The sequence below is a fragment of the Penaeus chinensis genome, chromosome 29 (assembly GCF_019202785.1).
Source record: "Penaeus chinensis breed Huanghai No. 1 chromosome 29, ASM1920278v2, whole genome shotgun sequence".
In the NCBI taxonomy this organism is placed as follows: domain Eukaryota; kingdom Metazoa; phylum Arthropoda; class Malacostraca; order Decapoda; family Penaeidae; genus Penaeus; species Penaeus chinensis.
In genome coordinates this window covers 4,863,436-4,890,935 of record NC_061847.1, presented here as the reverse complement: position 1 = coordinate 4,890,935, position 27,500 = coordinate 4,863,436, and the positions used below count along the sequence as shown (strand labels likewise).

Below are 27,500 nucleotides of genomic sequence, written 5' to 3'. Positions count from 1 at the left end.
GATTGTTTCTTATTCTTTTGATAAATCATGGTTGCTTCTTCTCAGTCTAATTCTGTGTTCAGTTATATCTCTTGAATTGATTGTTTTTATCCACTCTACTGGATTTGACCTGCTAAGTTTTCAGGTCTTGCTTCTGTGCCTGTTAATTTCACAATTATTTTTCATTCTTCCTAACCCTGTCTAATTTCATGTTTATTTGCTTAACTGATTACGCATTTCAGAGCGTCGTCCAGGCTTGATTTGGGGTGGTAGGTGTCTCTTGGATATGGTAAATGAAATTGTGTGTGGCCCCCCCTGCCTTTGCACCCTGCATTTTTTATTTTTTTATTTTTTTTATGTTAAGTATTTGCCCTTTTCTACGTACATTTTTTTTTTTTTTTTTTTTTTTTTTTTTTTTTTTTTTTTTTTTAAGCATTTCCTCCTTTCCTCCCCCAAATGACCTTGTATCTAGCTAGATCTTGAGTGATCAGTATGTAGTCATGGCAGATGAGACAGTGAAACTGACTCTTCATGAAAGCTAGTTGGCTTTTAAGGAATGCTACACCCAATTGTCATTCAACTATATAAACTGAAGATAATGCATTTTTCTACATGTAACTCTAAATGTGAGATGGGATTCGTAGATCCTATTCTCAAAATATTACAAGACAGTTTAAGATTGATATTAAAAGAAGCAAGGGAAAATGTTACTTAATTTCGAATGGAAATCAGAGTGAATTTAATGCCAATATTTTTATTTTTTAAAGATGAGAAATAAAACAAAAGTAACTGACAGTTACTGTGTGATATGAGTGTTTTGAGTCTGCAGTGATGTATAAAATAGTTATAAATATTCTTGTTAATTTCATGAAATAGTTAGTATATTCATCAATGATCAGTTTACTTTTCAATTTTACTGTGAATATTATTTGCATTCCCTTGATAGTTCCATTTTAGAAACAACATACATGGGCTTTTGAAGTGTACGATTAGTTGAAAATTGCTGTACAATAGTAGGATTTATTAGAAAACAGTGTTGGTTTTGCATTGCCATTTATGTGTGCAGTGTTACAGATGAAGTCTTTATAGATTTGTTACATTTTTGCACTTGACATAACAGTGAATTCCTCAACAGTGATATTAGATATTTACAGACAATAATGAAAACACCAGAGGAACACTATTTCAAGAAAAGTTCTATAAAATGTGATTCTTTCCTCTTTCCCAGTGTTATTGTCTTTATACTGATTCCTTATAGGTACATGCAGTACCAGTTCATTTTCAGAAATGATGTTACTATTGCAAAGTGTAGCTACTTGGGAAGAAGAGAGAATTTTATATGAATGGAATTGAGAAATTTAATCACATATATATTAAATGAATTCTCTTAACTGCATGTTTTCCCAAAATGATTTTGTAATCTGGCCTCCCACCTTTGATGGTGCAACATACAAATAAGTGCTGAACAGTCTTTTGCACACAAACATGCAAATATGTATATGTATAGGTACTTTATTTCTTATGCATTGGTATTCTCCCTTTATATTAGTATTGACGTGGTTAACATGTAAATTATATGCAAGAATAGAATACTTTTGATTATTAATAGAAGTAGAAAGTCATTTCATACATGTATATAATATCCATACACAAGTTTCATATGGACTAGAGTATACACATACAAATTCCATAAGATGATTTTCAAAGAATCTAATGTCTGCGTTTATTTAACAGAGGATTGCTCAGTGCCATTCGTACTTGCCTACGATGACCTCCTCTCAGGCCCCTTCAAGGCCTTCCTGGACACTAGTAACCAGATTGGGGGAGATGTCGCTGCAATTGCAAAGATGGTGCAGGAAACATTCATCAATCAGCGAGCTTTCTTGGTCATGGCTTCAAAGAGTCAGCGACCCCTTGACAGTGAACTGCCTCAGGTATGATTGTTTATGATGTTATGACTAAGCCTTGTTGGGTGTTTTGATGTGATTGAAAAATTAGCTAGCTAAAGAAATAAGTAAAGGACATTGATATGATAGATGAATGTTTATAGTAAAAAAAAAGAAAAAGAAAAGGGCTAATAGAGAATAACCTATGCATTTTGCTAATCAGTTTATTTTCTCATTTATTTATTCAGACCACTTATAACCTTTTTTTTTGTTGTTGTTGTTTTTTGTTTTTGTTTTAATGCATTTAGATCCAATATAATCCATGTTGAAATAAATATCTTATACAGAATTTACTTCAATACTGATAAAAAAAAATCCTCAAGATATTAGGAAGATATTTGGCTTTTTCAGTTGGCCTGAGGCGTATAGAAAGAGAGAGATAAAAAGTCAAGATTAGATTGAAATCATTTGATAAATAAACTTCAACTTTTTGCAACTGTGTGAAAGTTTGATCAGGAATGACTCGGCCCATGTACGAGTACAATATAGTTGATTATAAGGAGGGAAGATAAAGAAAATAAGAGGGAAAAGGGAAGTAGGTAAAGATACAGGCACAGGTAAAGGTAGCATACTTCAAAGCCAATGTATTTTACCAGAATTATATATTTGTACACTGCCAGCTGTTTGATGAGCCATGTTACTGCAGGTACTAGAGCCAACTGGCAAGAAGGTCCAGGAAGTGATTGCATTTAGGGAATCTAAACGACAGTCGCCATTCTTCAATCACCTGTCTGCAGTGTCCGAATCTATTCCTGGCCTGTCATGGGTGGCTGTTTCTCCAGCACCAGCACCTTATGTTAAGGAAATGGGAGACTCTGCAGTATTCTATACTAACAGGGTCCTCAAGGAATACAAGTAAGTAGTTTTTATTTTATCTTTTATTATTATCATTTTTTAAAAATTATTATCATTATTTTCTTATTTATAATTTTTGTCTTAATTATTGAATTGCATTTATTTCTTCACTTGTTTATTACTAAGCACAATGGTTTCCCTAATATAATTGTAGAAAACGTTACAAGCTGGGAAATACTGCACCATTCATAATGAGCAAGTTTCCTCACAGCATTCCACAATGAATTTACAGGGACAAGGACAAAGTTCACGTTGAATGGGTTCAGCACTGGAACAACGTCTTCAAGGAGCTCCAGCAGTATGTCAAGACTCACCACACTACAGGCCTCTCCTGGAACACTCGTGGTGGCAACGCAATGTCAAACCTCAAGGCTGCTCCAGCTAACTGCGGTGTTCCTCCCCCTCCTCCTCGTAAGTTTGTGGGGTTTGTTGTCTGTAGTCGTTTTGATTGGGATTTAGATTCTTTCAGTAAGCTGTGTTCTTGACTCTGGTATTTTTCTTAGGTAATTTGAAGTATGGGGGTAACAGAAGGTCTAATATTTGTTACATAATATATTTAGATATTTGTTTATTCATCCTTTTATTTGTTTGTATTTTTTCAGTATATGAATTACCAGAAATTAGTAAATGTCAGTATTAATTTACTAAATGAGGCATTGTGAAGACTATATTGACCAGGTCCTTATTTCTTTTAACTTTTATGATGTATTAAAACCTATTAAGATGTGTTAAAAGACCCTTATCAATTGTAATTAAATATTTACAGGCCACTTGAGTAAACCTTGTTTTGTAAAAGAGTGAATTACTGACTCTTGAATGCAAATTTTGGTATAACATTTGGAAAAGGGCAAAAGTAGCTAACTCACTACTTTATATTATGCAGTGAGGGGAATCTGTAACTTTTTTTTTACTCATAAGGAACTTTAGGAACACCAAGTGTGACAATATGTTGTGTGAATACTAGATAGGGTAAAGTTGTAATTTCTTTTAAATATGGGTCTTAACCCATCGTTGCCAGGATGGCAAGAATATATGCCATGTTCACAGTGTCTTTTTGTTTATTGATTATCTTAATACAGATGGCTCCACAAGTGCATAATCAAGGGGTCAATTATTCGTCCTACCTTACTCATATGTTTGACCTATTCCTTGATTTTTTTTTAGGGGGGGGGGGGGAGGAATTGTTATTAGTATTAATAACATTATAGTAAAACTTACAGAAAGGGGAAATCAGCTGAGGACATGTAGGCTTACTAAATTGGCTCCTTGATGGGTAAGCACTTGCAAAGTCTTCTACATGCAAACAAAATTTGCAAAAGGAAACGACAGTAGACTGTGTGAATACCTGTCACTTAAAGGATAAAGATGCACATACACATAGAAATTCTATCATGCAGAAGCACTTGCACTTATGTATGAATGTTAACTTCTGTATTATGTAAGAAGTATTATTAATTGTAATGTTAAGATTATCCTTTCATTTATATTCCATTGTCTTCTTTTTCAGATTAAAATAAAGTAGATGTAAAAGCTTGGAATAGTCATTGTTTTGACTATTATTATATTTATTACTTATATTCTCTTAATTTCTTGAGTGTACCCGGTAGCTGTAGTTATAACTATATGCTCCATTTGATAAGATTACTTAGAATATTTTAGCATAAATTCTTTACAAGGAGAATTCTTGGCGATTTTTTATTTTATTTATCTTAACCATGCTTTTATTTTAAGATGAGAATAAAATAAGTGAGATAGCATTCTCATAATGTAACTTTATCAAGTCTTTCTCTCTTTATTGCAGTCTTTATTAATAACAATAATTCAATTCTTTCTCATCACTTGTTGCTTCATATTTTATATTTACATGGCAAATTTATATTATCATAGATCTTAGTAATGGAGATTAGACTTTTCACTGGAAAATAATCATACCAGCTAGTTGAGATAAGTCGTTAAGAGTTGAAGGCTAAAACAGTTGAAATCAGTAACTTGACAGTACATGGCTTGTAACATGTAGGACTATCACAATAAGCCACATAGATGTATAGGCAGTAGCTTTTGAGTTATTGTAGGGGCATTTTTATGGTCATTTAGTTGTATGTTCATATGTGTTTTCCTAGCTTTGAGTCATTTGTTTGTAGGATGTTGGCCATAAATTGTAGAGTTACTTCTAGAATAAAAGGTGGCAAAACCAGGTATCAAACATTACCCGGTGAAACTATACAGCATTTGTTATGATTATGAAATATGAACATTAAGATGTTTCAAAACAAATTTTATTGCTAATTTACTGAATATTATATATGCTTAATGTATTAAGAGAATGTCTGGAAAAAAATTCCGCAAGTTAGTGGTCTAAGACTGCATATCTGTGTTTTAGATATTTTATGATTGCTTAATTATTCCAGATACAAGATATGTACTTCACAATCCGCAAGCAAAGTTGATTAACTGATTTGCAAAATGGAATCATTTTTAATTGTCTGTTTCACTGTCAGCACATTGAAGCATCCTCCTTGTCAGGCTTGTAAAAAGGAAAACAAGCAAATTTATTTCTCTTCCTCCCAGTCGCATCACTGGCATTGTCAGTGTAACTTCTGTTGATTTATTCTCCTAGCGGTTGAAAAAGTGTAGCTAACTTTCGCTGTATTGTCGGTAGCTGGCATCCCTCCCCCTCCCCCAATGGTCCCACTGGTGCCAAAAGCCGTGGCTGTGGAGGATGACGGCCGAGCTGCACTCTTCGCCTCGATCAATAAGGGAACAGATATCACATCCGGGCTCAAGAAGGTAAGGTGTTGGGCTGGTGTACTGTTTTGCTTGTTTTTTCTTTGATTTTGTTGTATTATTGTTGTTATTTTTATTTAATTTTTAATCAGTGTTTTTTTTTTTTATCTTTTTTTTAAATATTGGTTATGATAGTGAGATGCTTATGAATGTGTAGAAAGTGTTCTTTTTTGCTTTGCATCTTTTTTTCTTTTTTTTTTTTAAAGCTATATCACAAAAGAAATGCAAAATATTTGAACAACGTGTAAGAGGTTCATCATGAATGTGTGATAAAGACTTTTAAGGTTCATTTGAAGTTTAGAGCACTGAGCTATTAACTTGTTTTATCCGGGTGTCTTGCATGTTCACCAAAATCCAGGCATTAAGCTTACTTGAGTGGTGACTCTTCCAGATGTGTGGTTTGCAGTGTCAATACACCTTGCTGCCCCTTTGCAACATTATAATCTCTGCATTTTGGCCATTTTCCAAGGTCTATATTCGTCATTTGTTGTGCTGTATGAAGATAGTAAATAGATTGTTTTCCTTGAGCAGACTACATATTATCTCTAGGTAGTTAGCAGGTCTGTGCAATAAAAATAAGTAACATTGTGTTATTGCCATTTTTTTTTTTTTCTATTATTCAGTCCCTCTGTAACACACCCTGTGCCATTGGTGACAACAGGCAGGAATAGGATCCTGACCAGGGAAATAATGTATTCCCTGGAGCTGGCACTCTTCCAGCCATGGCTCATTGTTTTCCAGCCCCTTCCTAAATGCCGACTGAGGTTAATCTTCCTCTAAGAGTTTTGTGCACTCATAAGTCATTCCTGTCACACTGGCCATCAGCCAGATTTTTCCATGATGGCATATTCCTGTCATCTGGTATTCAGCCAGATTTTTTTAATGACATGATAGTAATGTTACCCTCTTTTTGGTCCAGTGGTCTTGTATTGAAGGATTCACAAGCATTTTAACCTTGTTTCTATCATCAAATAGACATTTGAGTCTTTAGGGATTGGAGTGTCAGAGAGGGAGAACCAAATGACGTGAGCTGAGATAGTGAGAGAGTGTATGTACCAGATTAGTAAATATGTGTTCGAGTTTGAAATGAAGAAGCAGGTGGACGGGAGTTTTATTTTCCTTCCATAGATGTCTCACAGATACACCTTTGCACCAACCTCGTAAAACAAGTTGGTTTTCCTGTTCATCTGTGGAACAATTTTTTTTGTGTTAAAGAATGACCAGAAAAAGTTATCAGGTTTTATTTTATTTCTTATTTAGGTGGACCGCAACGCACCTCCTCTTCCACCAGTGGTGTGGACGCCACAGACAGTAAATTGAGAAATCTTTTCTTTTATGGGGGTATTCTCTGGTATACAGGTTACATATGCTGCATTACCTCTTGCTGTAAAATGCTGAAAAGACTGTATTCATGCACACACATAGGCCTTTTTCCCTTCCATACTTTTAGGTGAATGGATATGTAGATGACATTTGTCTCCTGTTTTTTGCAGGTATTTGTATGTGTATGTGGAGGCTTTTATATATATATATATATATATGCACTTTAAAATGTCCTGTACTGTATATGTAGATGGGTATCCAAGTCCTGCATGTAGGTGTCTAATGAATAATTGGAAGTTTGAAGGAACTTAGATTACAACTTACTGATGTCACTGACTTATTATCTTTATTGTATGTAAACATATACAAGTGCAGTTGAAAGGTATTGTATGTCGTTGGAAAAATTGGTGGTATGAAATTGGAACTTTATTCATATATTTGGTCTTTTGAATGGATTAATGGGGCTATGAGGAATACAAGTTAAGTGGAAGGATTATACTTATCTTACTAATCTGAAAAGGCTTCTAGCAACAGTTTCTTTTTTTCCTTAGCACAATTTTAACTCATTTCATGTTCATACTAACCAAAGCAGCATAAATATACCTCGCCTAATGTGCTATTGACTAATCCCTGTATAATATTGGTATTTCTATGGGGCGGTACTTATTAAAAACCTTTTTATTTTTCTCCAGTATCATTATGGATATTTAATAAATCTGAAGTATAGCCAAAGCATAGCTTTTTTTTAAAGAATTAACAAACAGGAATATCTTAAAAGTAAAAATGAAAGATTCAGCATTACAATCTCTTTTTTTACATTTTTTATATAATTACAGGGTATAATGACAATGCAGTAAAAAAAAAAGAAAAAAAAAATGCTTTCACTAACCATAATTTTTGCTTTCAAGGGAAGGTAAAGGTCAGTAGAAAATCAGTCAAGCTACAAAAAAAAAAAAAAAAAAAAAAAAGGCAAACCCTAAAAAACGAAGAAGAGAAAGATAGAAATAAATGTAAAAGAAAGGTTAACAATGCAAATTGCCAACTTTTTTCCAGGTAAGAGATGACCAGAAAACCCACAAAAATCCCAGTCTGCGTGAGGGACCAAAACCATTCGTCAAGCAGACCGAGACCACCCCTGTCCGTGCACCCACTCGTGAGTCACCGGAACGCCCTCCCAAGTTTGCTCTTGAAGGGAAGAAGTGGTTCGTGGAATACCAGAAAGACAAACCAAGTCTTGTGGTCGATAGTGCTAGGATGGATCATTCTGTGTACATCTTCAAGTGCCAGAACACAGTGGTTCAAGTTAAGGTAGGTTTTTTTTTTCGCTATTTATTTTATTCATATATTTATTTTTAACTCACTTGCGTACTTTCCTTTTACCTGACAGATATATAATTCAATTACTGCTTTTTTCATGGCGATAGAAGATAACATTCATCATTGTGTTCTTAGGTATCTGGGAATCATATTTATAATGATTTGACTCTCCACAGGGTAAAGTTAATTCAGTCATATTGGACTCCTGTAAGAAGTCTGCTGTAGTATTTGATAACCTGGTGTCTTCTGCGGAGGTTGTCAATTGTCAGTCATGCAAGGTCCAGGTAAGAATATTGGTTAATTCATTTGTCATGTATTCCTAATAGTACATTAACTAACTTTGTATTTAATTTAGTAATTATATAGTTGAGTAAACTTAAAATTCATTTATAGGACAGTTAATAACTGTCAGTCTACAGGATACTTTTCAGAAAAGAATATAATGATAAAATTAAAGTGAATGTAATATATTTAGTATATACATATATTTTTCTCACTACATCATAATCTTTCCTTTCTTGTAGGTAATGGGTATTATGCCAACCATCACGATTGAGAAGACTGACGGTTGCCATGTATACCTGAGCAAAGAGTCTCTCAACACAGAGATCATTTCAGCCAAGTCCTCAGAAATGAACATCCTCATCCCCAAAGAGGATGGAGAGTTTGTTGAGTGTCCTGTTCCTGAGCAGTTCAAGACGGTGATCAAGGGGCATTCCCTGGTCACTACATGTACCGAAAAGTCTGGTTAGAATCAGTGAAACAATGCTCACGTAGGGGAAGTAGAAAGTGAGGAAAGAGGATAATTTTGGAACCTGGCACAATTAATTTACACTTGATTTTAAACAAAATTGTATACATACACTAAGAAAACACATTTGAGGATATTTATTGGTGCTTGATGTGAATAGTCATCCCAGGAAGTGATTTTTTAAAGGATTTGTGAAAAGTGGATTCAAGAAATGTCCAAATTTTGTAGTGGATTATAGTTTGATTTATGTAGTTTTGATTAAAGAATTTTCCCTCTTGTCATAGAGGTAAAATGTTTTAGAAATTGGCGAGTCCACAGTGAAATTAAGGTTTAATAATGCAAGCACAAGAATAATGACTAGTATCAGCTTTTTATACAATCAGTATGAAGCCAGTGTTATATTAACATAATTTAACTACAAACAACATATTTAAAGGATTGGCACCAAATTATTTAGATGTTATGGCTTGATTTAGTAATTGCCATAGTGTGCAATGAGATAGAAAAACACAGTTAATGAAATGAGATTTTGTTCAGTTAAAATATTAGAAAGGATCATGAATTTGTTAATAGTTCATCTAATTTGTGATTCCATTTCCCCCACCAAGTCAACAGTTAGCTCTAGACTGTATCAGTTATTTATCCAAAAAACAACAACATTAAAATGGAAAAGTTTGAAGCTTTTTTACTCATATGAATGTAAGACACAATGTTACTCAAGAGCACAAGTTATTTAGAACCAGTCTGATTCCTCCTCTAAATAGCCAAAGAATTGTTTGAAAAATTGCGTACGGATAAGGAATGCATGAGAAGAAAGATATTTATAACCTTGGTAAAGAGATGCTAACAAGATCAATGGGAATGATTTAGCCAAAGTTTGCATTGAAGTTAATATAATCCAGGGTAAAAAAAGGATAATAATATAGAGGAACAATATCAGCATACTGGTAAGGCAAGTCTTTTTCTTTCTTTAGAAATATTTCCCACATTGTCATGGTTGCCACTTCTGGAATTAGTTTGTCTCATTCATTATCCCTAGAAGAAGAAGAAAAAATCATGGTAGGGATACATGTTGCTACTTTTATAAGAAGAAAAGCGATTTTTACACAAATTTTGAATGAGATCTTTCATTACTCTACTTGATGCTGTATGTAGTTTAGTCCCATAATTTATTATTATTCCTCTAGTTTCTTTACCAACAGCTGGTGAATTTGGAAATGTATTAGACAGTGGCATAATTATCAAACAGTATGGGAAAATCTAGCCTTTTTACTTTGCTTTATTATAATTATAATTGTCTACTGCAAATGTTGATTAACTGTACTCTTCCATTTTATATGCATATCAGTAATGATTTTGATTTAACTAATAAAATGTACAAGTGGGTACCAGTTTATTCTTTTATTTCCCATTGTATTATTTTAAAATATTCTCAAATGGTTTCTGGAATTCATTCTTGCCAAAAAGTGTTTTTAATGATCTTGGCTTATTTTGAAATTTGATTAGTAATACATCTTACTCTTCATTCATTATTCAATACACATTTAAAACTCTCCTATATACAGATTAGTGTTTTGCTTACTATCTATGTTTAATGTTATCAATCTTTAATGTACCCCCCAATCCCTTACCAGTTGTTGCTGTGGGGGACGGGGGCTTAAGTGACAGACCCAATTATAGGAATCACCCCTATCTTGGGCCTCAGTCCTCAACTTTTTCAGTCTTCTCTTCTATGCTCCAACCCCTTGTAATCTCCACTTCCTAAGGTGTGTGAGCTGTGTTGAAAGGATGAAAGGCTGACTTTGTGCCAGTCCTGAACGGCCTAGGGCAGCCATGAGCCACGGTATTCCATTTAGTTGTCTAGCCCTTACCCCCCCTAAGGGACCCCTGAGGAGTGGAACACTTTTCTCCACAACATACTCCAGGCTTACCGTGGCCAGTAATGAAAGTTTTGTACCACTATTAGGGGCAATGAGGCTTGCCACTTTATCAACTAGCCCCATTGATATTAATTCCCCTGGTTTCCTTTGACCACAACTAATGCCCCCTCCTCAGTGCATACCATCTCCTCAGTCCAGTCCAAATCATCCACCCAGGTTATTACTCAACCTCCAGGAAACATTCCTTCTCTCCCAACACCTCTACTGCCCCCTCCTCTCCCTCCAATGCCTTGTTTGTTGTTGTCATGGGGGCATAGGAGATAGAGACTGAGGCCCAATGTAGGGATCACCCCTGCCTTGGACCTTAGCCCTTGCCTCAAATAATTTTGCAGGGTCTTTTATTTTTTTCCTTTCCCTTTCCTTCTCTTCTTCATCCCCTTCTGTCCACTTATCCAAATCGTTAACCCAAATGTATCCTTTGTGGCCACAATACTTTACCATAATGCAGAGTAACCTTTTATGCCTGGTACATTTGTTTGTTTTGACCATTGAACTTTTTGGAAATCCACAAACCAAAAAACTTTACCTGGGGGTTTTGACCCCAAGCCGCACCCTATCGCTATGAATTGTACACATTGTTAATGACCTTAGATGTTGATGCAGCAGAATATATTCAATAAATAAAAATAAAATACCCCCTCCTCCCTTATTAATACTATGCAGCCTTACTAGCCATCTGTCTGCAGTACTACTTCACTCAACACCACTCCCTCTTCCACAAAGCCCCGTCCTTCTACTACCTTCCCCTACACATTTTTTGAGTACTGTTTAGCCTAGCCAAATGGGATCAATTTTCTCTGATCCCCTCTACAGCCCCTTACTCTAACAACACTCCCTTTTCTAACAATCCCTCCAAAAACAAGGAAAATTTTCTTTCTGCAGCCCCCCTGCTCAGTCACATCACACTACCAATATTTACTTCATGGGGGAGGTCATGTCTACAGAGGCTAATCTTGGCACTATTGGTGTAAGACCTGTGGTGTCTCTGGAAGGAAGAGTGTAGCACTGTACTGCCACTGCATCATACTCAATGAGGCAGGCAAGCAGATTGTTTTTATAGTCTGATCAGTCCTTGTAGACAGCAATTAGTTGGAGAGATGGAAACGGTTCACAATAGGTTTGCCAGTGAGGTCTGTTTATGGTAGATAGTGCATGAGCTTCGACTCAGATGCAACTATTATAATGTGTGAACTTGTTTTTGGAGACACTTGGAAGAGATGGTATTATCAAGGTAAGGGGTGGTAGGTAGAATCACAAAGAACTGATCCCACTTGCCTGGGCTAAAAAGAGTACTCAAAAGGTCTGCAGAGGTGGAAGTAGTAGAAGATCAAGGGCAGGAGGAAAAGGTGGTGGTGCTACATGAGGCAGTACTGTGCGGGGGACAATAAGGATGAATAGTAATAAGGTAGGAGGGGCAGACAATGAATACAGTGTAAGAGGAGATGAAGTGGAGAATGTTGGTAGAGAGGAAGAGGTGTATTCTGAAGGTCCCCCCCAATCCCTTTGATTGTTGTTGTGGGGGCTGTTGCCTCATCTAATTTTGAATGGTATTTATCTTCTCCCCTTTCCTTTTCCTTCTTTTATTCATCCCCTGCTTCTGTCTGCTTATCTTAATCTTTAGCTCATTTTTACCCCTTTTCACCACAATACTTTATCATTGAGGGTACAATACTTTATCATTATCTTTATCAATAAGCCCCCCCAATCCCTTGCCCGTTGTTGTCGTGGGGAGGCTTAGGAGGCGGAGACTGACACCCAATGCTGGGGAACTCCCCAACCTTGGGACTCAGCCCTCGACTCAACAAATTTTGCATGGTCTTTTTTTTTTTTTTTTTTTTTTCTTCTCCCCCCTCCTACTTTTTCCTTTCTGTCCCTTCACCAACCCCTTCTACTATCCACTTCCTAAGGTGTGAGAGCCATGCTGAAAGGATGAAAGGCTGACTTTGTGCCAGTCCTGAACGGTCTTCCCCTGCTTTAGTTGTCTAGCCCTTACCCCTTAAGCGACCCTGAGGGGTGGACCGTTTCTCTCCCCAACATACACCAGGCTTATCATGGCCAACAATGAATAACCATTAACCATACCATTATTAGAGGCAATGAGGTTTGCCTCTTCATCAAATAGCTCCACCAATTCAAACTCGCCCGATTCCCTGACCCCAGGCTCTCCTTTGACCACGGCTCTGAACACTTCAACTAATACCCCCTCCTCAATGCCGACTAGTAAAGTATCCACCCTAATCAACACCCCAGGAGACATTTCTACTCCCAACATGCTCAACTTCAACAACTATACCCCCACAACCTTCTTCATCAACTACCCCATCCTCCCTTATTACTACCTTACAACCTTATTGTCCACCTCCCCATAACACTACTCCCTCTTCCACATGCCCCCGTCCTTCTACTACCCCCATCTCTACAAAATTCTTAAATAATCTATTTAGCCCAGCCAAATGGGACCAATTTTTCGTGATCCCTCCCACAACTTCTCAAACTTTCTGCTTTGACAACCTGTTTTCATTCCTCAAATGCATATACATCCTTCACTTGATCTAACCCCTATACATTACCTTACCCAACCTTAACCCATTTACTTGTCAATTCCTTTGCCCAACTTTGACAACTAATCACTAAGTCAACTACCCTTCACTACCATTTACTATAGTGCTACATGACCTTAGATGTCTAGCACATTTATTTTGCTTTTAACTATTAACCATTAACCATTTATCAATAAGGATACAAAATGTTCATTACTGGCCATGGTGAGCCTGACATGTGTGGGGTTGAGAAACGATTTACCCTCATGGTCCCCATGATTTGTTTATTTATTTATTTAAAAAAATTCTGCCATGTCAACATCTAAGGTCATTAGCAGTGTATACAAAACATAGTAATAAGGGCAAAGCCCCAGGTAAAGATTTATTTTTTGGCTAAATAAGGAAATGTTTGTTGATTTCCAGAATCATCAAAAACAAATGTACCAGGCATCAAAGGTATCACAGCATTACCCCCACAATCCCTTGCTTCTTGTCATGGGGAGGCTTAGGATATGGGGAGAGGCCCAACATGGGGGATCACGTTTACCTTGGTCTTCAGCCCTCGCCTTAACTAATTTTGCATGATTTTTTCTTCTACTCCCTTCATTTTCATCTTTTTCATCTTGTTCTGTCCACTCATCGTAATTGTTAAACTCATCTTTGCCCCTTTTGCCACATTACTTTATGCTCCCTACTCCCTTAACTCCTTCCCCTTCTAACAACATTTACCTTAAAAAGAAAGAAAATAGTTGCAAGGGATATATACTAGCACTTCCATACCTGGGGGCTTTACCCCCCAAGCCTCACACTTTACTTGGTAAAGTATTGTGGTGAAAAGGGTAAATATGAGTAAATGATTTGGATAAGTGGACTGACGAAGGGGATGAGGAAGAGAAGGAAAAGGAAAGAGGGAGAAAAGACCCTGCAAAATTAGTTGGGGCGAGGGCTGAGGTCCAAGGTAGGGGTGATCCTCTGTCTCCTAAGCCCCCCCCACTTCAACAATGGGCAAGGGATTGGGTGGGATCCCCATAAGAGCTAGGTGGTTAATCAAGGGAATACTGTGCCCATGGCTCTCACACCTTAGGAAGTGAACAGTAGGAGAGATTGAAGGAGAAAAGGAAAAGGAAAGGAGAAGTAAAGATCATGCAAATTAATTGAGGCAAGGGCTGACAGCCAAGGTAGGGGTGATCCACTACCTGTCCCCCCCTCCACAATAACAATGGAATGGCCATGGGTTGGGGGAGATATTTATTTGTTTGAAAATTTTCTGCCGCATCAACATCTAAGGTTACTAGCGGCGTATGCAAAACATAGTTATAGGGTGCGGCTTGAGGGCAAAGTCCCTAGGTAAAGTTTTTTGGTTCAGTAAGGCTAGTTTGTAGATTTCCAGAATCGTCAATGGTCAAAACAAACAAATATACCAGGCATCAAAGGTTACACAGTATTATGGTAAATATTGTGGCAAAGAGAGTAAATATGAGTTAACTATTTGGATAAGAGGATAGAAGGGGATGAAGAAGAGAAGAAAAAGGAAAGAGGGAGAAAAGACCCTGCAGAATTTGTTGAGGCGAGGCTGAGGCCCCAGGTAGGGGTGGTCCCACCACTGAGCTTCAGTCTCTAACTCCTAAGCCCCCATGATAACAATAACCAAGGGATTGGGGGTTGGAGGGGATATCTCACATTAATTTACAGAGGAAATGAAATGCATTAGCAACTAAAACTAACTTCCATTACTTTGATAATTTCCTGACTGATATCTCCATATAAGAAAAATAATAATCATAAGTCATTATTAGTTACTGTTGTTGAACTTTTATTTATGAATGTATTGACGGATGTTGGTAATTGAATGCTTTAATGCTGTTAATCAATTACTTGAATTTAAAACATGCATTTTTGGATCATAAATATTTTTTTCAGAACTAATTTCTTGAACCTCTTTCAGTAGTATATACATACTTATAGTTAATATAGTTCTACATTTTTATATATCATTTTTGGGTCAAACCATCTGGTTAAATAGTATATTTTCCTGAAGTTATCAAAGCTAAGCTACATTTATTGTTTTCACATAATATATAGTACTTCACTGTTATAAAATTAGTGTATGACAACTGAAAAAAACATTCTCAGAATGGATATTGGTAATTTGCATTACTGATTATATATTATTTATTTATTGAAAACTTTCTGCCACTTGAACATCTAAGATCATTGGCAGCGTATTCAAAATATAGCAATAGCGTGAGGCTTGGGGACAATACCCCCAGGTAAGGAAGTGCTATATAACATCAAAGGTCATATGGCAATATGGCAAAGTATAGTAGCAAAAAGGGTTAGGAATAAGTTAATGATTAGGTAAAGTTACAGGTTGAACAGCCCTAGAGGGTAGTATGGTAGTGAAAAGGGTAGAGAGGGGGAGCTGATGGGGTATAAGGTAAAGGTTGTTGAAAGAAGGAGTTAAGTGTTGTGGCAAAAAACAAGTTAACGATTAGGAGAAGTGGACAGAACAAGGGGAAAGGAAAGGAGGAGAAGACCATGCAAAATGAGTTGAGGCGAGGGCTGAGGACCAAGGTAGGGGTGATCCCTACCATTGGAGGATTGACTATAATGGTTTGTTAACCCGTTTGAACCAAAAGCAACACCACTGAAAAACTTGTGTCTCGGCCAAGCCTGCCACCTGGGAACTGCTCAATCTGTTAAAACTGAGGTGTGAGTGATATTTGCTCTGCAACTATTACCATATGACATCTTGAGTGGATTTTGCACATGTCCATTCTTCCTGAATATGAACAATCCTAATTATCTGTAAAGTATTTAATATATATGATTCCACCTGACTTATTTCCTTCCTCATTAGGAACTAAAAATTAAATTCTCACCAGTGTAATTATGCATCCTCACATTTGAAAACACACCCATTTTATTGTGCCTTATTCAATCAAGCCCAAAATGTTTGTTTAACAGGATAAGAATGCAAAACTGACAACACAATAGATATATCATTAGTGTTGGATAATTAAACTAATGGTCATACTTATTCTGTATTTTTTAAACAGGTTTTATATAAAAAAGAAACATTTATTGTGATGTGCACATCTGTGTACAAAGTATCTAATAACAAAAAATACAGAAGAAAATGTAATTCATGTGAAGGAAAACCAAAGTGATTCTAGGAGATATGAAAGAATATTTTATCCACAAAAGATTCTGCAGCTGAATGTAAATAACATGACAGATTTACTTTAGAAATCACTTATAATCAGTTCATCAATACCCCAATCTTCATAAGAACCATCAGGTAAGTATCGTCTGATGATGATGGGAATTTTTCTCTCTCTTAATTCCTTGGCAGCAATCTGTAGCGGGTCTGATTCAGCTTCTATTTCTACCATCACTGGTGCACACATGGCTATTTGTAATGCTCTCGTCCCTAACACTCTCGCTCTTTCATATCTGCAAGAAATACAGAAATATACAATGAAGATTAATTTTCCTTTACATACATTCTTGGAATCTTTGTATTACCATATACACAACTGAATGTATTTTCTAATTTGGATAGACAGAGCAGGACTAGCAAATTCAAGTTAGCAATTTGGAATTAATGGTGATAATAATTTCTAGGGCTTGAATCTCTAGAAGGGTTTACTGGAATGAAGTGAATTTCTCTGGTGTGTTCTTATTGCCAATGACCATAAACATGTAATTACAAATAGAACTAAGAAATGTAATGACTTATTTCTCTTCTTGGCTTTACATCACATTCTACCTCTAATCTCACATTATAATTCTTATTCTCTCTCTCATGCACCAATGTGTGCACACTTGTACACACACACACACACACTTTCACAAAGTCACATTCATTGTCTGTCGCTATCAATTTATATACAACTGTGAAACAAAACAAAAAAGTAATACTTATTACTTTGTCATATATGGAGTTGTGATTCGCTTCTGTGTGGGGACCTGATTGCCTTCCCCAGCAGCAAGAATTTCCATTTGATTTTCATCCTCCTGAAAAATGAGACATTCACTAAGTAATACAGAGCTTATCTTAATTACTGCATTAAGAGAGTAAATCTGAGGTCAAGTTTAAAACAGTTTGTTGCCAAAATATATATGCATAGATTCAATTTTGCTATTTTTTTGCATATCCTAAACAAAATAAAATGTTTTTCAATCTTGCCAGCCTTCTCATGTCAAAATGTTTATCTTTTTACAACCATCCTCTAACACACACTAGTAAAAATTTACTTTTCAAATGAGATGGCCAACAGATTAACTAGGGGATAGAAGGAATTCTAGTGGATTCATCAACAAAATAAAATAACATACCTCTCCTTCTTGCAAGTCATCGAGGTTCTCATCCTCTTCTGCCTCTTCAAAATCGTCACCAACACTGAAAAAAGTAAAATTGTTAATGATATTAGTTAATGGTTACATAGCAAAATAAATGTGCTTGACATTAAAGGCCACATAACACTATAGAAAGGTGTAGTTGTAAAAATAGATAATACGGGTGGAAGGCGGGGGGGAGTGACGCAGATGAAGCAGAGGGGATGGGGTGTATCGGGAGGGAGTGGGGGAATGAGATGTAGGGGGAACAGGAGTAGGGGAAGAAAGGATGTTGGCAGTCACTTTCAGTGTAGAGGGCATGGGAACAAAGAGTTTGGAGGATGGATGGGGTGTAGGCTTATTATCTTGGGTTATAACCATATAGTTTTGAATGTCCTCAGGAGTTTCTGAAATGGAGATGTTTGGGGAGGTCTGAGAAACAAAGGTTTTCTTATGAGAGGGAGAAGAGGGGACAGGTGTTTCAGGGGCAGAGGAAAGAGGTAGGTGTAGGATAGGATGTGGTAGAAGATGGGTAGAATGTTTAATTGTCTCATGTGATGAGTAGAGTAAGGAAGAGGAGGAGTAGGCAACAGAGATGTAGAAATTGAAGTGTCTGGATTTAGAATGGCAAAAGACTTTGACTGGGAGAAGCAGGGGGTAAAAGTGGGAGCATGAAGACTAGGAGGAAGAGATACTGAGGGAGCTGTAGAAATATATAGGGAAGAAGGGGTAAGGGCAAGGTGAAGGACAGACCTGGATAGGCAGCATGAGAAAAACTTTGTCAGTGTGTTTCCAGCCTGGCTTTGCATAAAGTGAGGCCAAGTTTGAATCTGAGGACTGCGGCTTCAGAATTTGTAGTAGGGCAGCCCCTATAAAATACAATATAGAGCCATCACAATTGGTACATGTATGTGACTGTAAAGGGTAGTCTCAACTATTAAAACCACATTGGGCACATAGAGGACAGTGGGATGTGGACTGACAGTGCTTGGCAGGGTGGCCAAAAATCCAACATTTCCAAAAATATGGTAGGACAGGGCAAGATTCTTCGCCCTTAGTTGCTGGGTGGCATGTACATACATGCCATGGTACACCAATCCCATTTTCCGGGGGCATTTATGGTCAAGCCATGCATACTAGGGTGATGACATGAGCCCCTGGCAGCGTGTCCCAGGCCACAACCCGGGCGAGAAGGCTTGCATATCGGGAAATCACCCGTCGGCATTGGGTTAACTTCATGGGGGAGGTCGTGTCTAGGAAAGGGAATTTTGGCAATACTGATGTAGAATTTTTGGTAGCCTTTGGGGGAAATAGTGTAGCACTATACTGATACTGCATCTTGGTCAATGAGACAGGCAAGTCATTTTCACAATCTGACTAACCCCTGTCATGGACAGGAAAACAGTTCCAGTATTACAAAGCAGAGTGGATCCAGGTAGGAATAAGTTTGCCAAAGAGGCCAATCAGGGTGGATAATGCACAAGTCTAGGTCTCAGTTGTAACTGTAACATGGTGTGAAAAGTCAGAACACCTGTGTGAGGAAACTTTGCCTACTTATGTTTGGAGACACTGTTGGAATAGGAAGGTATTGTCAGAGTAAGGGGCTGTAGGGGGTATCACAAAAAAATCTAGCCTGCTTAGCTAGGCTGAAAAGAGTATTTAAAAGATGTGTAGAGATGGAAGTAGCTGAAGGATGAGTGGGTGGTGCTGATTGAGATAGTACTAAGGGGAAGTGGACAATAAGGATGCAAAGGGAGGAGAGGGTTGAATATGAAGAAGGTGCATGTGAGGAGATGGAGTGGAAGATGTTGGGAAAGTGGAAAGAATATTTTCTGAAGGTTGGGTAATGACCTAGGTAGGTGATTTGGAATGGACTGATCTGACAGCAGGTATTGAGGAGGGGGCAGTAGTAGCAGTACTCAATTATGATCAAAGGATAGCCTGGGGTCATATCTGAAAAGTGAATGTCTATGAGACTAGTTTACAATGCCCCTAATAAAGGTACAATTTCATTACTGGCATGGTAAGCCTGGAGTATGTGAGGAAGAGAAAAGGTTCACCCCTTAGGGTGAATTGTTAAGGGCTATATAACTAAACAGGGGAATACTGTGGCCATGGCTCCCTGAAGCCATTCAGGACTGACCCAAAGCCAGCATTTTAACCTTTCAACATGACTCTCAGATCTTAGGATGTGAACAATGGAAGGGGTTGGAGAAGAGAAGGAAAAAGAAAGGGCAGAAAAAGACCTTGCAAAACTAATTGAGCTGAAAGATTCCCAACATTGGGCCTGAGTCTTATCTCCTCAGCCCATCCCCCTATAACAAAATTATACAGTGTTAAAATTTATCTTTCTTTGGTTGGCTTACAAGTCCTGGCTAGTGAAAGTGTACCATAAATATCAGTTCAACTAAGTGAATGCTAATAAGATGAAATTTATGTTTAGCTAACAAATAAATAACATCAAAATTCTTGAATCCTGACTGATAGTATGGAAACAGATTTTGTACGCAAACTTGAATACCTTGGATATATGTTTACACATTTTAAGTGTTCATATGGGAACTATGCTATCACTTGTGCTGGATGAGCTCATGCTAAGCTAGGTAAATCCTATTCTTTGTAATAAACAAAACAATATTTGTGTAGATGTGCAAGAAGAATTACATAAATCGACATTTTCTCAGGCTTGTAGTCTCCACATGCCATGCTAGATAAGACTACCAGGAAGTTAGCATAGATTTCAGGCATGATGTCATGTCATATCACCTGGTGCAAGTTTGAAATTCTTAATGATGTTCAATCAATTCATCTGATACCAATCACTTGAAATTTTGATATATTTTCTTTCACTGCTTGCCACTTGTACAGACTTTCTCTTAAATTTTCCACCATTATCTTCTTGACAATGATCTATGTATGGATTTATGCACTATGTATAGGCCTACTTTTACTGTGAAACATTAGTAGTAGTAGTATTATGTTTACTGTAAAATTATACTTTTAGTATCATTATCATCATTATTATACATTTTTGGGAAATGTCCAGAATAAGAACACAAAGCTATTGGGTGGTTATCCGGCCATTGGCAGAAAATTATATTACTGGAGCAAGGAGTGCTACCCTCTGAAGTACTTTGTAAATTGTGTAATTTACCTTGCACTCTAAGAAACAGTGGGTGGTTATCCAGCCATTGGCAGAAAATTATCTGTTGATGATTTCAAAGCCACTTCGATGCTCCTGCAAGCCACTCGAATATCAGTGTTGATATCAATGGCCACTCTTCTGCATAGGTATGTTCTACTGTCTATTGGAAGTGACTATATTTACAGTACTGCGCATGTGCAGCGTGGAATTCTCATGTGTACTACTAACACATGGGAGCACCCAATGCTGAGTCTGTCCGATGCTCTCTCCTGCCATGAATACATGGAGGATTCTTTGTTTTCCTAGGTGGGTGTTGGGAAGCAGCAGCCCCCCAGGAGGGAGGGTGCATACATTAGACAATTGGTACTGTAATTACAGCAGAGTTCGAGAATTCCACACTGTGCACGTGTGACTAGAACTCCCATAAAATTAGTCAATAGACACCGTAATACAGTACTGTAAACGTAGTCACAGCCTTATTTCTTTGCTAGGGTTAAGAACAGTCTAATCCTGGGGGTCCAAAGCCACAGCCGGTGGCTAGGGAAAAGAAAAGGCTAGAATGTGGTAAGGGGGTGCCCCTGGCTAAGGAACAAGACTAAGCTAGGCCTGGTACATTAACCCCTTAGTGACGGGTGTAGAAAACTAATAAAAAAAACAACTCTACGTTCTGGCGATCAATGGCAACGCGCCGACTTTGAGTGCGGGAGTTCGGTACATCAAGCCGAATCACCACCTGGGAGTGCTTTGGCGCGCCGCTGCACACCACATTTTGAGCGTCGGGAAGGGGTTAAAGGTCCTATCCTCTTTCGGTATGATGGCGCTGCTGCTATTTTTAGCAAAATTGAATACAAGCGAAAAGTGATGACTGATAAACAAGCTTCAAAATGAGTAATAATTAAGTTATAAACAAAGGGGAAAAAAGGAAAAAAGACAGATTCAATGATAGCAAGATTGAATCTGGAAAAGACAATCTAGCCATTTCCAATGGATACGAACAACAGAATCAACCAAACCAAAATATTTGAAATTGAATTATTTTAGTTTCGTCCCGAGGAGCGTTGGTGATGTCTTTCGTATTTGTTCCCATGAGTTACACACCCTACAGAGATGAAGTCCCAATACCAGGCTATCATGTGAACCCACAATTCCAAAACTAACTTTTCATACCTTACATTTATTCCCTTGACAGCTCCCTGTACCCCCCACTCCTTTATTAGCACTTCATGCCAAATTACATGAAGAAGCCAGGCTGTGTGAGGGTGCTGTAGACTTATTATTGCAATTTCACTGTAAATATAAGGTCACTGCAGCAGTACCTGAGTTGTTAATTATTCTAGTTTATATGCTCTATAAGATTGCAGTGTCCATTTCCCTCTATCTTTGTGTGCCGCTCTCAGTAACCATGTCTTTTTCCAATTTTACCAAAATTTGTCATGTGGAGTTAGGGATTTTGTCTTCGGCAATTGCGTCCTATTGCAAAAACTTAATAAAAATGAGGGTTAGGACAATTAGTGCTTCCTACCAATTACAGTTTCGTTCTCTTTGCTTATCTCTGTATACAAAAGAGTAATCCTCAAACAGTAAAAGCTGACAAACGTACATGCGAGGCTAAACGACTCCCACTTTTTAAAAACATTATACAAATCTGTATATCGCCTATAATATATGTTTTTGATGCTAGGTGCCTCACCATAAAAAATTCAGCTTCCCCAGCAATACAATCAATGATATTGAAATATACCTCCGAGTTTACATACGAGGTTGCGTCACCTTAACTTCCGTGTGAGTTTACGTTAAAAGCGCTTCTATAACACACCCTCGCCTCACCTACGCTGGACATACCACTTCCTAACAACACGGTAGGATCTCCAAAATACAAAAGCTCTCGAATCTTACTCATCTCCATCAAATTCCTCGTCCGCCATGCTCGCGCGTCTCGTCCTTCGTGTTTTCGCTGGACTCTAGAACACAACACTGCGTCTTCGTTCACATCTTGTGCGAGATCAAGGAGCTTCAATGCAATCTTTGTTATATGCGTCCCTAATGTTTGAAAGAGTATCTAATATTGCTAAAGGACAGGAATGACGGTTATAATCGATTGGTACTAATTAGGGGAGTAACGGTTGCAGCTCATTATGATGCATTTTTTGTTATGGTTCAAGTTCGGTGATCGGGATGTGAACGAGCGGTGTTTACATCCGAGGGAGAACTCCGATTTCCATAAAGCTGCGTTCGAAACGTTTGCTGAATCATTGGATTAGTAACTTAAGATCTCCACAAATGTAAATAAAGGCAATATCGTGAATCCTTATCAAATTAAATAGTATAAAATCTTGTTTGGTGTTCATATTTTCCAACCCACAACGGCAAAGAGGCTCTTTTCCAACACCTTTATAGGTCACGATGAACGGACGCGTCGCCCTCCGAATTTAGTCACCGCTGCCCGAGCTTTCCCTTCTGCTCTCCTCCGTCCCCTCGGCCGCTCAACCGAGACGAATATCTGGTAAAATTGGGGGTGAAAGTATTGATCGGAATAAAATTATCGCTTCGTCGACGCATAGCCTTCCTTATTAGCCCATACGCGACGGTAGAGTTACAGTAACAACTACGGCTTGTCGGTCAGAGGAGGTGAGGTTTTAAGGATGAGTCATTTTAAGTCGATAAATAACAACAGTTTGTCAGAAGTCTTATTTATTTTTGTTAGTCTTCCCTTTTTAATGATGAACCATCTAAACAATCGTCGATTCCAAGCAAAAACAGTCTTCTTTTTGAAATAGTAGAAGAGAAAAGAGTGGAAATCAGATCCCGTTACTTGTCTTTGTGCGTGGATGACACATAAGGTTACTAGGAAGTAGAGTGACATCTAAACAAAGTGAGTCTTTACTTGGTGATCCTGTGTCTTGTGGATGCTATATATCCAGAGATTTGCAAATAGTAACAAAAATTTAACCTTTTAAACCTACCCCCTTTTTGTTTTCTTGTTTATCTTCTTTTTTTTTTTGGTGCATGTACTGTATGACCTTAAAATATTAGGATTTAGATGGCTCTATGTTTCTTCCTCCAGATATGTTGATAATTTGTAGTACTCTGTGACCACCTTTATTTTTCTTGGGTTATGTTAGATATATTTTATATATATGCAGTAAGGTAAAATATTTAAAAAACAAGGAAATCAGGAAATCATTCTTATTAAAAAAAAAAAAAATGAATGGTGATTCATTGTCTATTCTTATTTCAATCTAAAACACTAAGAGAGGAATAGTAAGGAAGATAACCAGTATATACTCATTAATGAAAGTTTCACGAATCCCATTATAAAGGTTAAGGCACTGAAAGGGATTTGTAGTTATTATGTGCATAGTATCAAATAGTTTGTATGAGAATCATACCTTTTAAAATGTAAATATCTGTTAGGCTAACTAAGTATGGATTAATGTGTAGATATATGTAATGCAGAAATTATCATTTAAATATATATTTCATTTATATTAGATATAAAAATCAAATTGAATGTCATGCATGTCTCTACCATTAATCATTTATTAAATAAGTACAGTAAAAAAAATGGGATTTAAGTATCATGCAGCATTTTTACATTTTTATTTGTAAAGAGAATTACCATGAAGTGCAGTGGGAAAATCATGTCATATTTTCATTGAAAAATAACATGTATATTGCCTTTTCCTTGGTAATACTATTCCTAGTATAATAATCTGTATTTTTGAAGCTGTGTACGGACTTTGTAATTTCTTTTTGATTTTTCCCCCTAGACAAAATGGCAAAGGTTGTATCACAAGAAACATTTGACAGTGTTGTTCTGGAAAATGTTCTTGAATTTGATATGGATATTGAAGATGCTATAAATGATGCTATAAAGGAATTTGAATCTCAGGTAAGAAGTCTATGATTATATTGTTTTATTACAAATTATTTATATGGTTATATATATTTTTTTTAAGTATAATGTTTGATACTGGAAATATACTATATTTGAAACCAACAATACGTCTTTTAGATCAAAGCTTTTACTATCTTTTGTTTACAGGGTGTGCATCTTGGTACCATTGTAAAGAATATGCATCTTAGTGAGGATAAGCAGAACATTATCCATGATATTCTTGTTGCATTAGAAAAGATCAAGTGTGCTGCAGATGGCTCTCCTTCTGAAAGTGATATATCAGCGCCTCTGGCAACTTTTAGTGCCGAGTGCAAGGTGTCTGTTGCCCATCGCGTCTTAGCCAATAAAAACAATGCTTATGAAGTTCTTATCAAATTGATAAAGAAAGTCCAGGTATGTTAATTATCTTATATAGTATCTATAACCATTATGCACATGAGAAGGTCAGAATTGACTTGGATTATTTCAATAATGATTTGCTTTGTAGCATCATGTTTAGCTATATCAGTTACAGTATTTCTTTAGTTAATGTGAGAATTTTTACTACACAACTCCCACCATATTTTATCTATTATTGATTTATTATTGTTATTAGGTACCTGAATATTAACAATCCAGTTTATACTAAGAACATTCCAAGTACATAATTTTGATTGTTTGGGTTTTAGTTGTTGATGATGATCATGATGGTCATGATCATGATGATCATGATGGTCATGATCATGATGATCATGATGGTCATGATCACGATGATCATGATGGTCTTGATCATGATCATGATGATAATCATGATCATCATGATGATATCGTTTTCAATGGATAACTGATATGATAGTTACTTATAAAAATATTATTATTGAGGATGTTTATGATAGTATATAGATTAGTTATTTCTAAATTCCTAATTTTTGTTTGCATTATGTTCTTGGGAAATGTATTATAAATGACTCCTATACTACTAGTGACCAGTTATTCATAACACAATTTTGATCCAGTATGATTTATTCCATTTTTTTAGATAGCAATATTACTAATTCTTAGTTTCATTATTTTTATTTTATTTTAATTTACTAGTTTTATTATTTTATTTGTTATTATTAATTTTATAACAGCATTTTAAATGTACATAAAGAATGAAAATGTGTAGATGACCAATTGTTTTTAACAGTTAATTCCATAAAAATAGCCAGCATATGGGTAGGACCATATATCTTATACCTCTCTTGGATCCTAACAGGGGATGTGCTGTACAAGTAATTGGGACTTGATATAACACTTAAAATAGTGATTCCTTTACTATCACAAAAGATACATTTTGAAGATGATGGTAGAATGGTAATGATGCTTTTTGGTGTACTGTATTTCTTTATTTGTATTTAATATTCTTGATTTATTTTACAGACATGTGTATTGATATTAAAGTCATTATGAAGTGCAGTAATTACTAAATATTTAAAATGATCTTTATGAAATCAGGGTGACCCCGCTCTCCTAGCCCCATCTGTAAAAGCAATGGGTGCTCTAATGGAACAAAACTCTGATATACTGACCTTGGAGGGAATCGAGTTACTACTGGATCTACTTAAGGACTGGACGACTCGAAATGAAGAGTCACGAGTACCTGAATATTTGGTGAGTATAAGCTGAAGTACATTAATTGACAGCATAAAACAGTGGTGGCCTTTTCCTTTTCAGTTAAAGTGATAGAAAAAAAACCATTATAATGATAGAAAAACCTATTTCTTTTTTGACCATCGTATTTCTGTTTACAGGGTCGTTGGTCAACTGAATGCTGCTTAAAGCACGAACGGAATCGCCAGACTATGGTAACAGCAGGTTCTCTTGGCATTCTGGTAGCTTTCTTGAAGGGACAGAAATCAAACTCCAAAGCCATCAGAACAACCAGCAAAGCCATTCGTGCTTTTACACTCGATGATGATATGAGACAGGAGTACGGAAAGGCTCACGAGCATGCAAGGCTTTTAGTGGAGGAGCACGGACTCATTCCTCTTTGCTTAGAGATGATCAAAGGTAAATTAGTAAGTGGTTTTCACTATACAAAGAGTTGAAGTTTCCAAACTATATTAATATGTATACATATGTTTCAATTCATTTGGATTTTCTTCATTTACATTTTTATTTGTTTATTTGTTTAATCATTGAATTTGAAGCTATCAAGATTTTGCATTATGGATTAATGTATGGATAATTAAACTGTTGGATCCGGGTGCCTCATGGAACAAAATCTGAGCATACAGCTTCCTTGAGTGGGGACCTGCCAAGGTGTGTAGTTTGTAGGCCCGGCCCACACTCACACACACTCGGTATCAAGACACGTTGTTTCCTCTTTCTCAATGCTGTTTGCTCTTTATCTGCAGATTTACCTTTGCTGTTTTGCCATTTTCCAAGGTCTATATCTGTGATTTGTTATGCTGTATTAGATATCCACATCTCCCGGATCCAACAGGTTAAATGAGAAGCATTTCCACTTCGCATAACTAACTAACTGCTCTTTCATAATTCAGATTGGCTGCAAGAGAGTGACACTGCAAGTGAGCTGCTCTCTACTGTCAGTAAGCTTTGTGTCAGAGCTGAATACTGTCAAGAAGCCGTTGATCATGATGCTCTTATTGTCATCAATGATATTCTAGTTTCATTCCCAGATCATGCAGTAAGTCACA

The 27,500-nt window shown here is 36.8% G+C and overlaps 3 protein-coding genes across 10 annotated transcripts in view; 2 read left to right on the top strand and 1 right to left on the bottom strand.

Annotated features, from left to right (window-relative positions):
• LOC125040298 (adenylyl cyclase-associated protein 1-like) overlaps positions 1-10,346 on the top strand; it is a 54,831-nt gene extending 44,485 nt beyond the window's left edge. For 3 of the 5 annotated variants that reach the window (XM_047634852.1, XM_047634853.1, XM_047634849.1), the window contains exons 3-11: positions 222-248; positions 1,714-1,913; positions 2,572-2,780; positions 3,013-3,191; positions 5,440-5,567; positions 6,825-6,875; positions 7,941-8,195; positions 8,381-8,488; positions 8,729-10,346. In XM_047634852.1, the coding sequence (XP_047490808.1) occupies positions 222-248; positions 1,714-1,913; positions 2,572-2,780; positions 3,013-3,191; positions 5,440-5,567; positions 6,825-6,875; positions 7,941-8,195; positions 8,381-8,488; positions 8,729-8,956 (1,385 nt within the window). In that variant the 3' untranslated portion in view covers positions 8,957-10,346. The remainder of the gene's footprint in view (positions 1-221; positions 249-1,713; positions 1,914-2,571; positions 2,781-3,012; positions 3,192-5,439; positions 5,568-6,824; positions 6,876-7,940; positions 8,196-8,380; positions 8,489-8,728) is intronic. The other 2 variants (XM_047634851.1, XM_047634850.1) reach the window with 2 other exon arrangements.
• Positions 10,347-16,466: 6,120 nt separating this feature from the next.
• The window catches only part of LOC125040523 (DNA-directed RNA polymerases I, II, and III subunit RPABC2-like), a 44,515-nt gene continuing 33,481 nt past the window's right edge, over positions 16,467-27,500 (bottom strand). Inside the window, exons 1-4 of one of the 2 annotated variants that reach the window (XM_047635085.1) lie at positions 22,818-22,913; positions 17,777-17,840; positions 17,367-17,455; positions 16,467-16,891 (exon numbers count right to left, since the gene is read on the bottom strand). In XM_047635085.1, coding sequence (XP_047491041.1) covers positions 16,681-16,891; positions 17,367-17,455; positions 17,777-17,840; positions 22,818-22,846 — 393 coding nt within the window. In that variant the 5' untranslated portion in view covers positions 22,847-22,913 and the 3' untranslated portion in view covers positions 16,467-16,680. Of the gene's footprint in view, positions 16,892-17,366; positions 17,456-17,776; positions 17,841-22,817; positions 22,914-27,500 lie in introns of those variants that run through there. The other variant, XM_047635084.1, reaches the window with a different exon arrangement.
• LOC125040522 (armadillo repeat-containing protein 6-like) overlaps positions 23,301-27,500 on the top strand; it is a 10,502-nt gene continuing 6,302 nt past the window's right edge. Inside the window, exons 1-6 of one of the 3 annotated variants that reach the window (XM_047635081.1) lie at positions 23,301-23,424; positions 24,692-24,813; positions 24,967-25,212; positions 26,296-26,451; positions 26,592-26,850; positions 27,345-27,490. In XM_047635081.1, the coding sequence (XP_047491037.1) occupies positions 24,697-24,813; positions 24,967-25,212; positions 26,296-26,451; positions 26,592-26,850; positions 27,345-27,490 (924 nt within the window). In that variant the 5' untranslated portion in view covers positions 23,301-23,424; positions 24,692-24,696. The other 2 variants (XM_047635082.1, XM_047635083.1) reach the window with 2 other exon arrangements.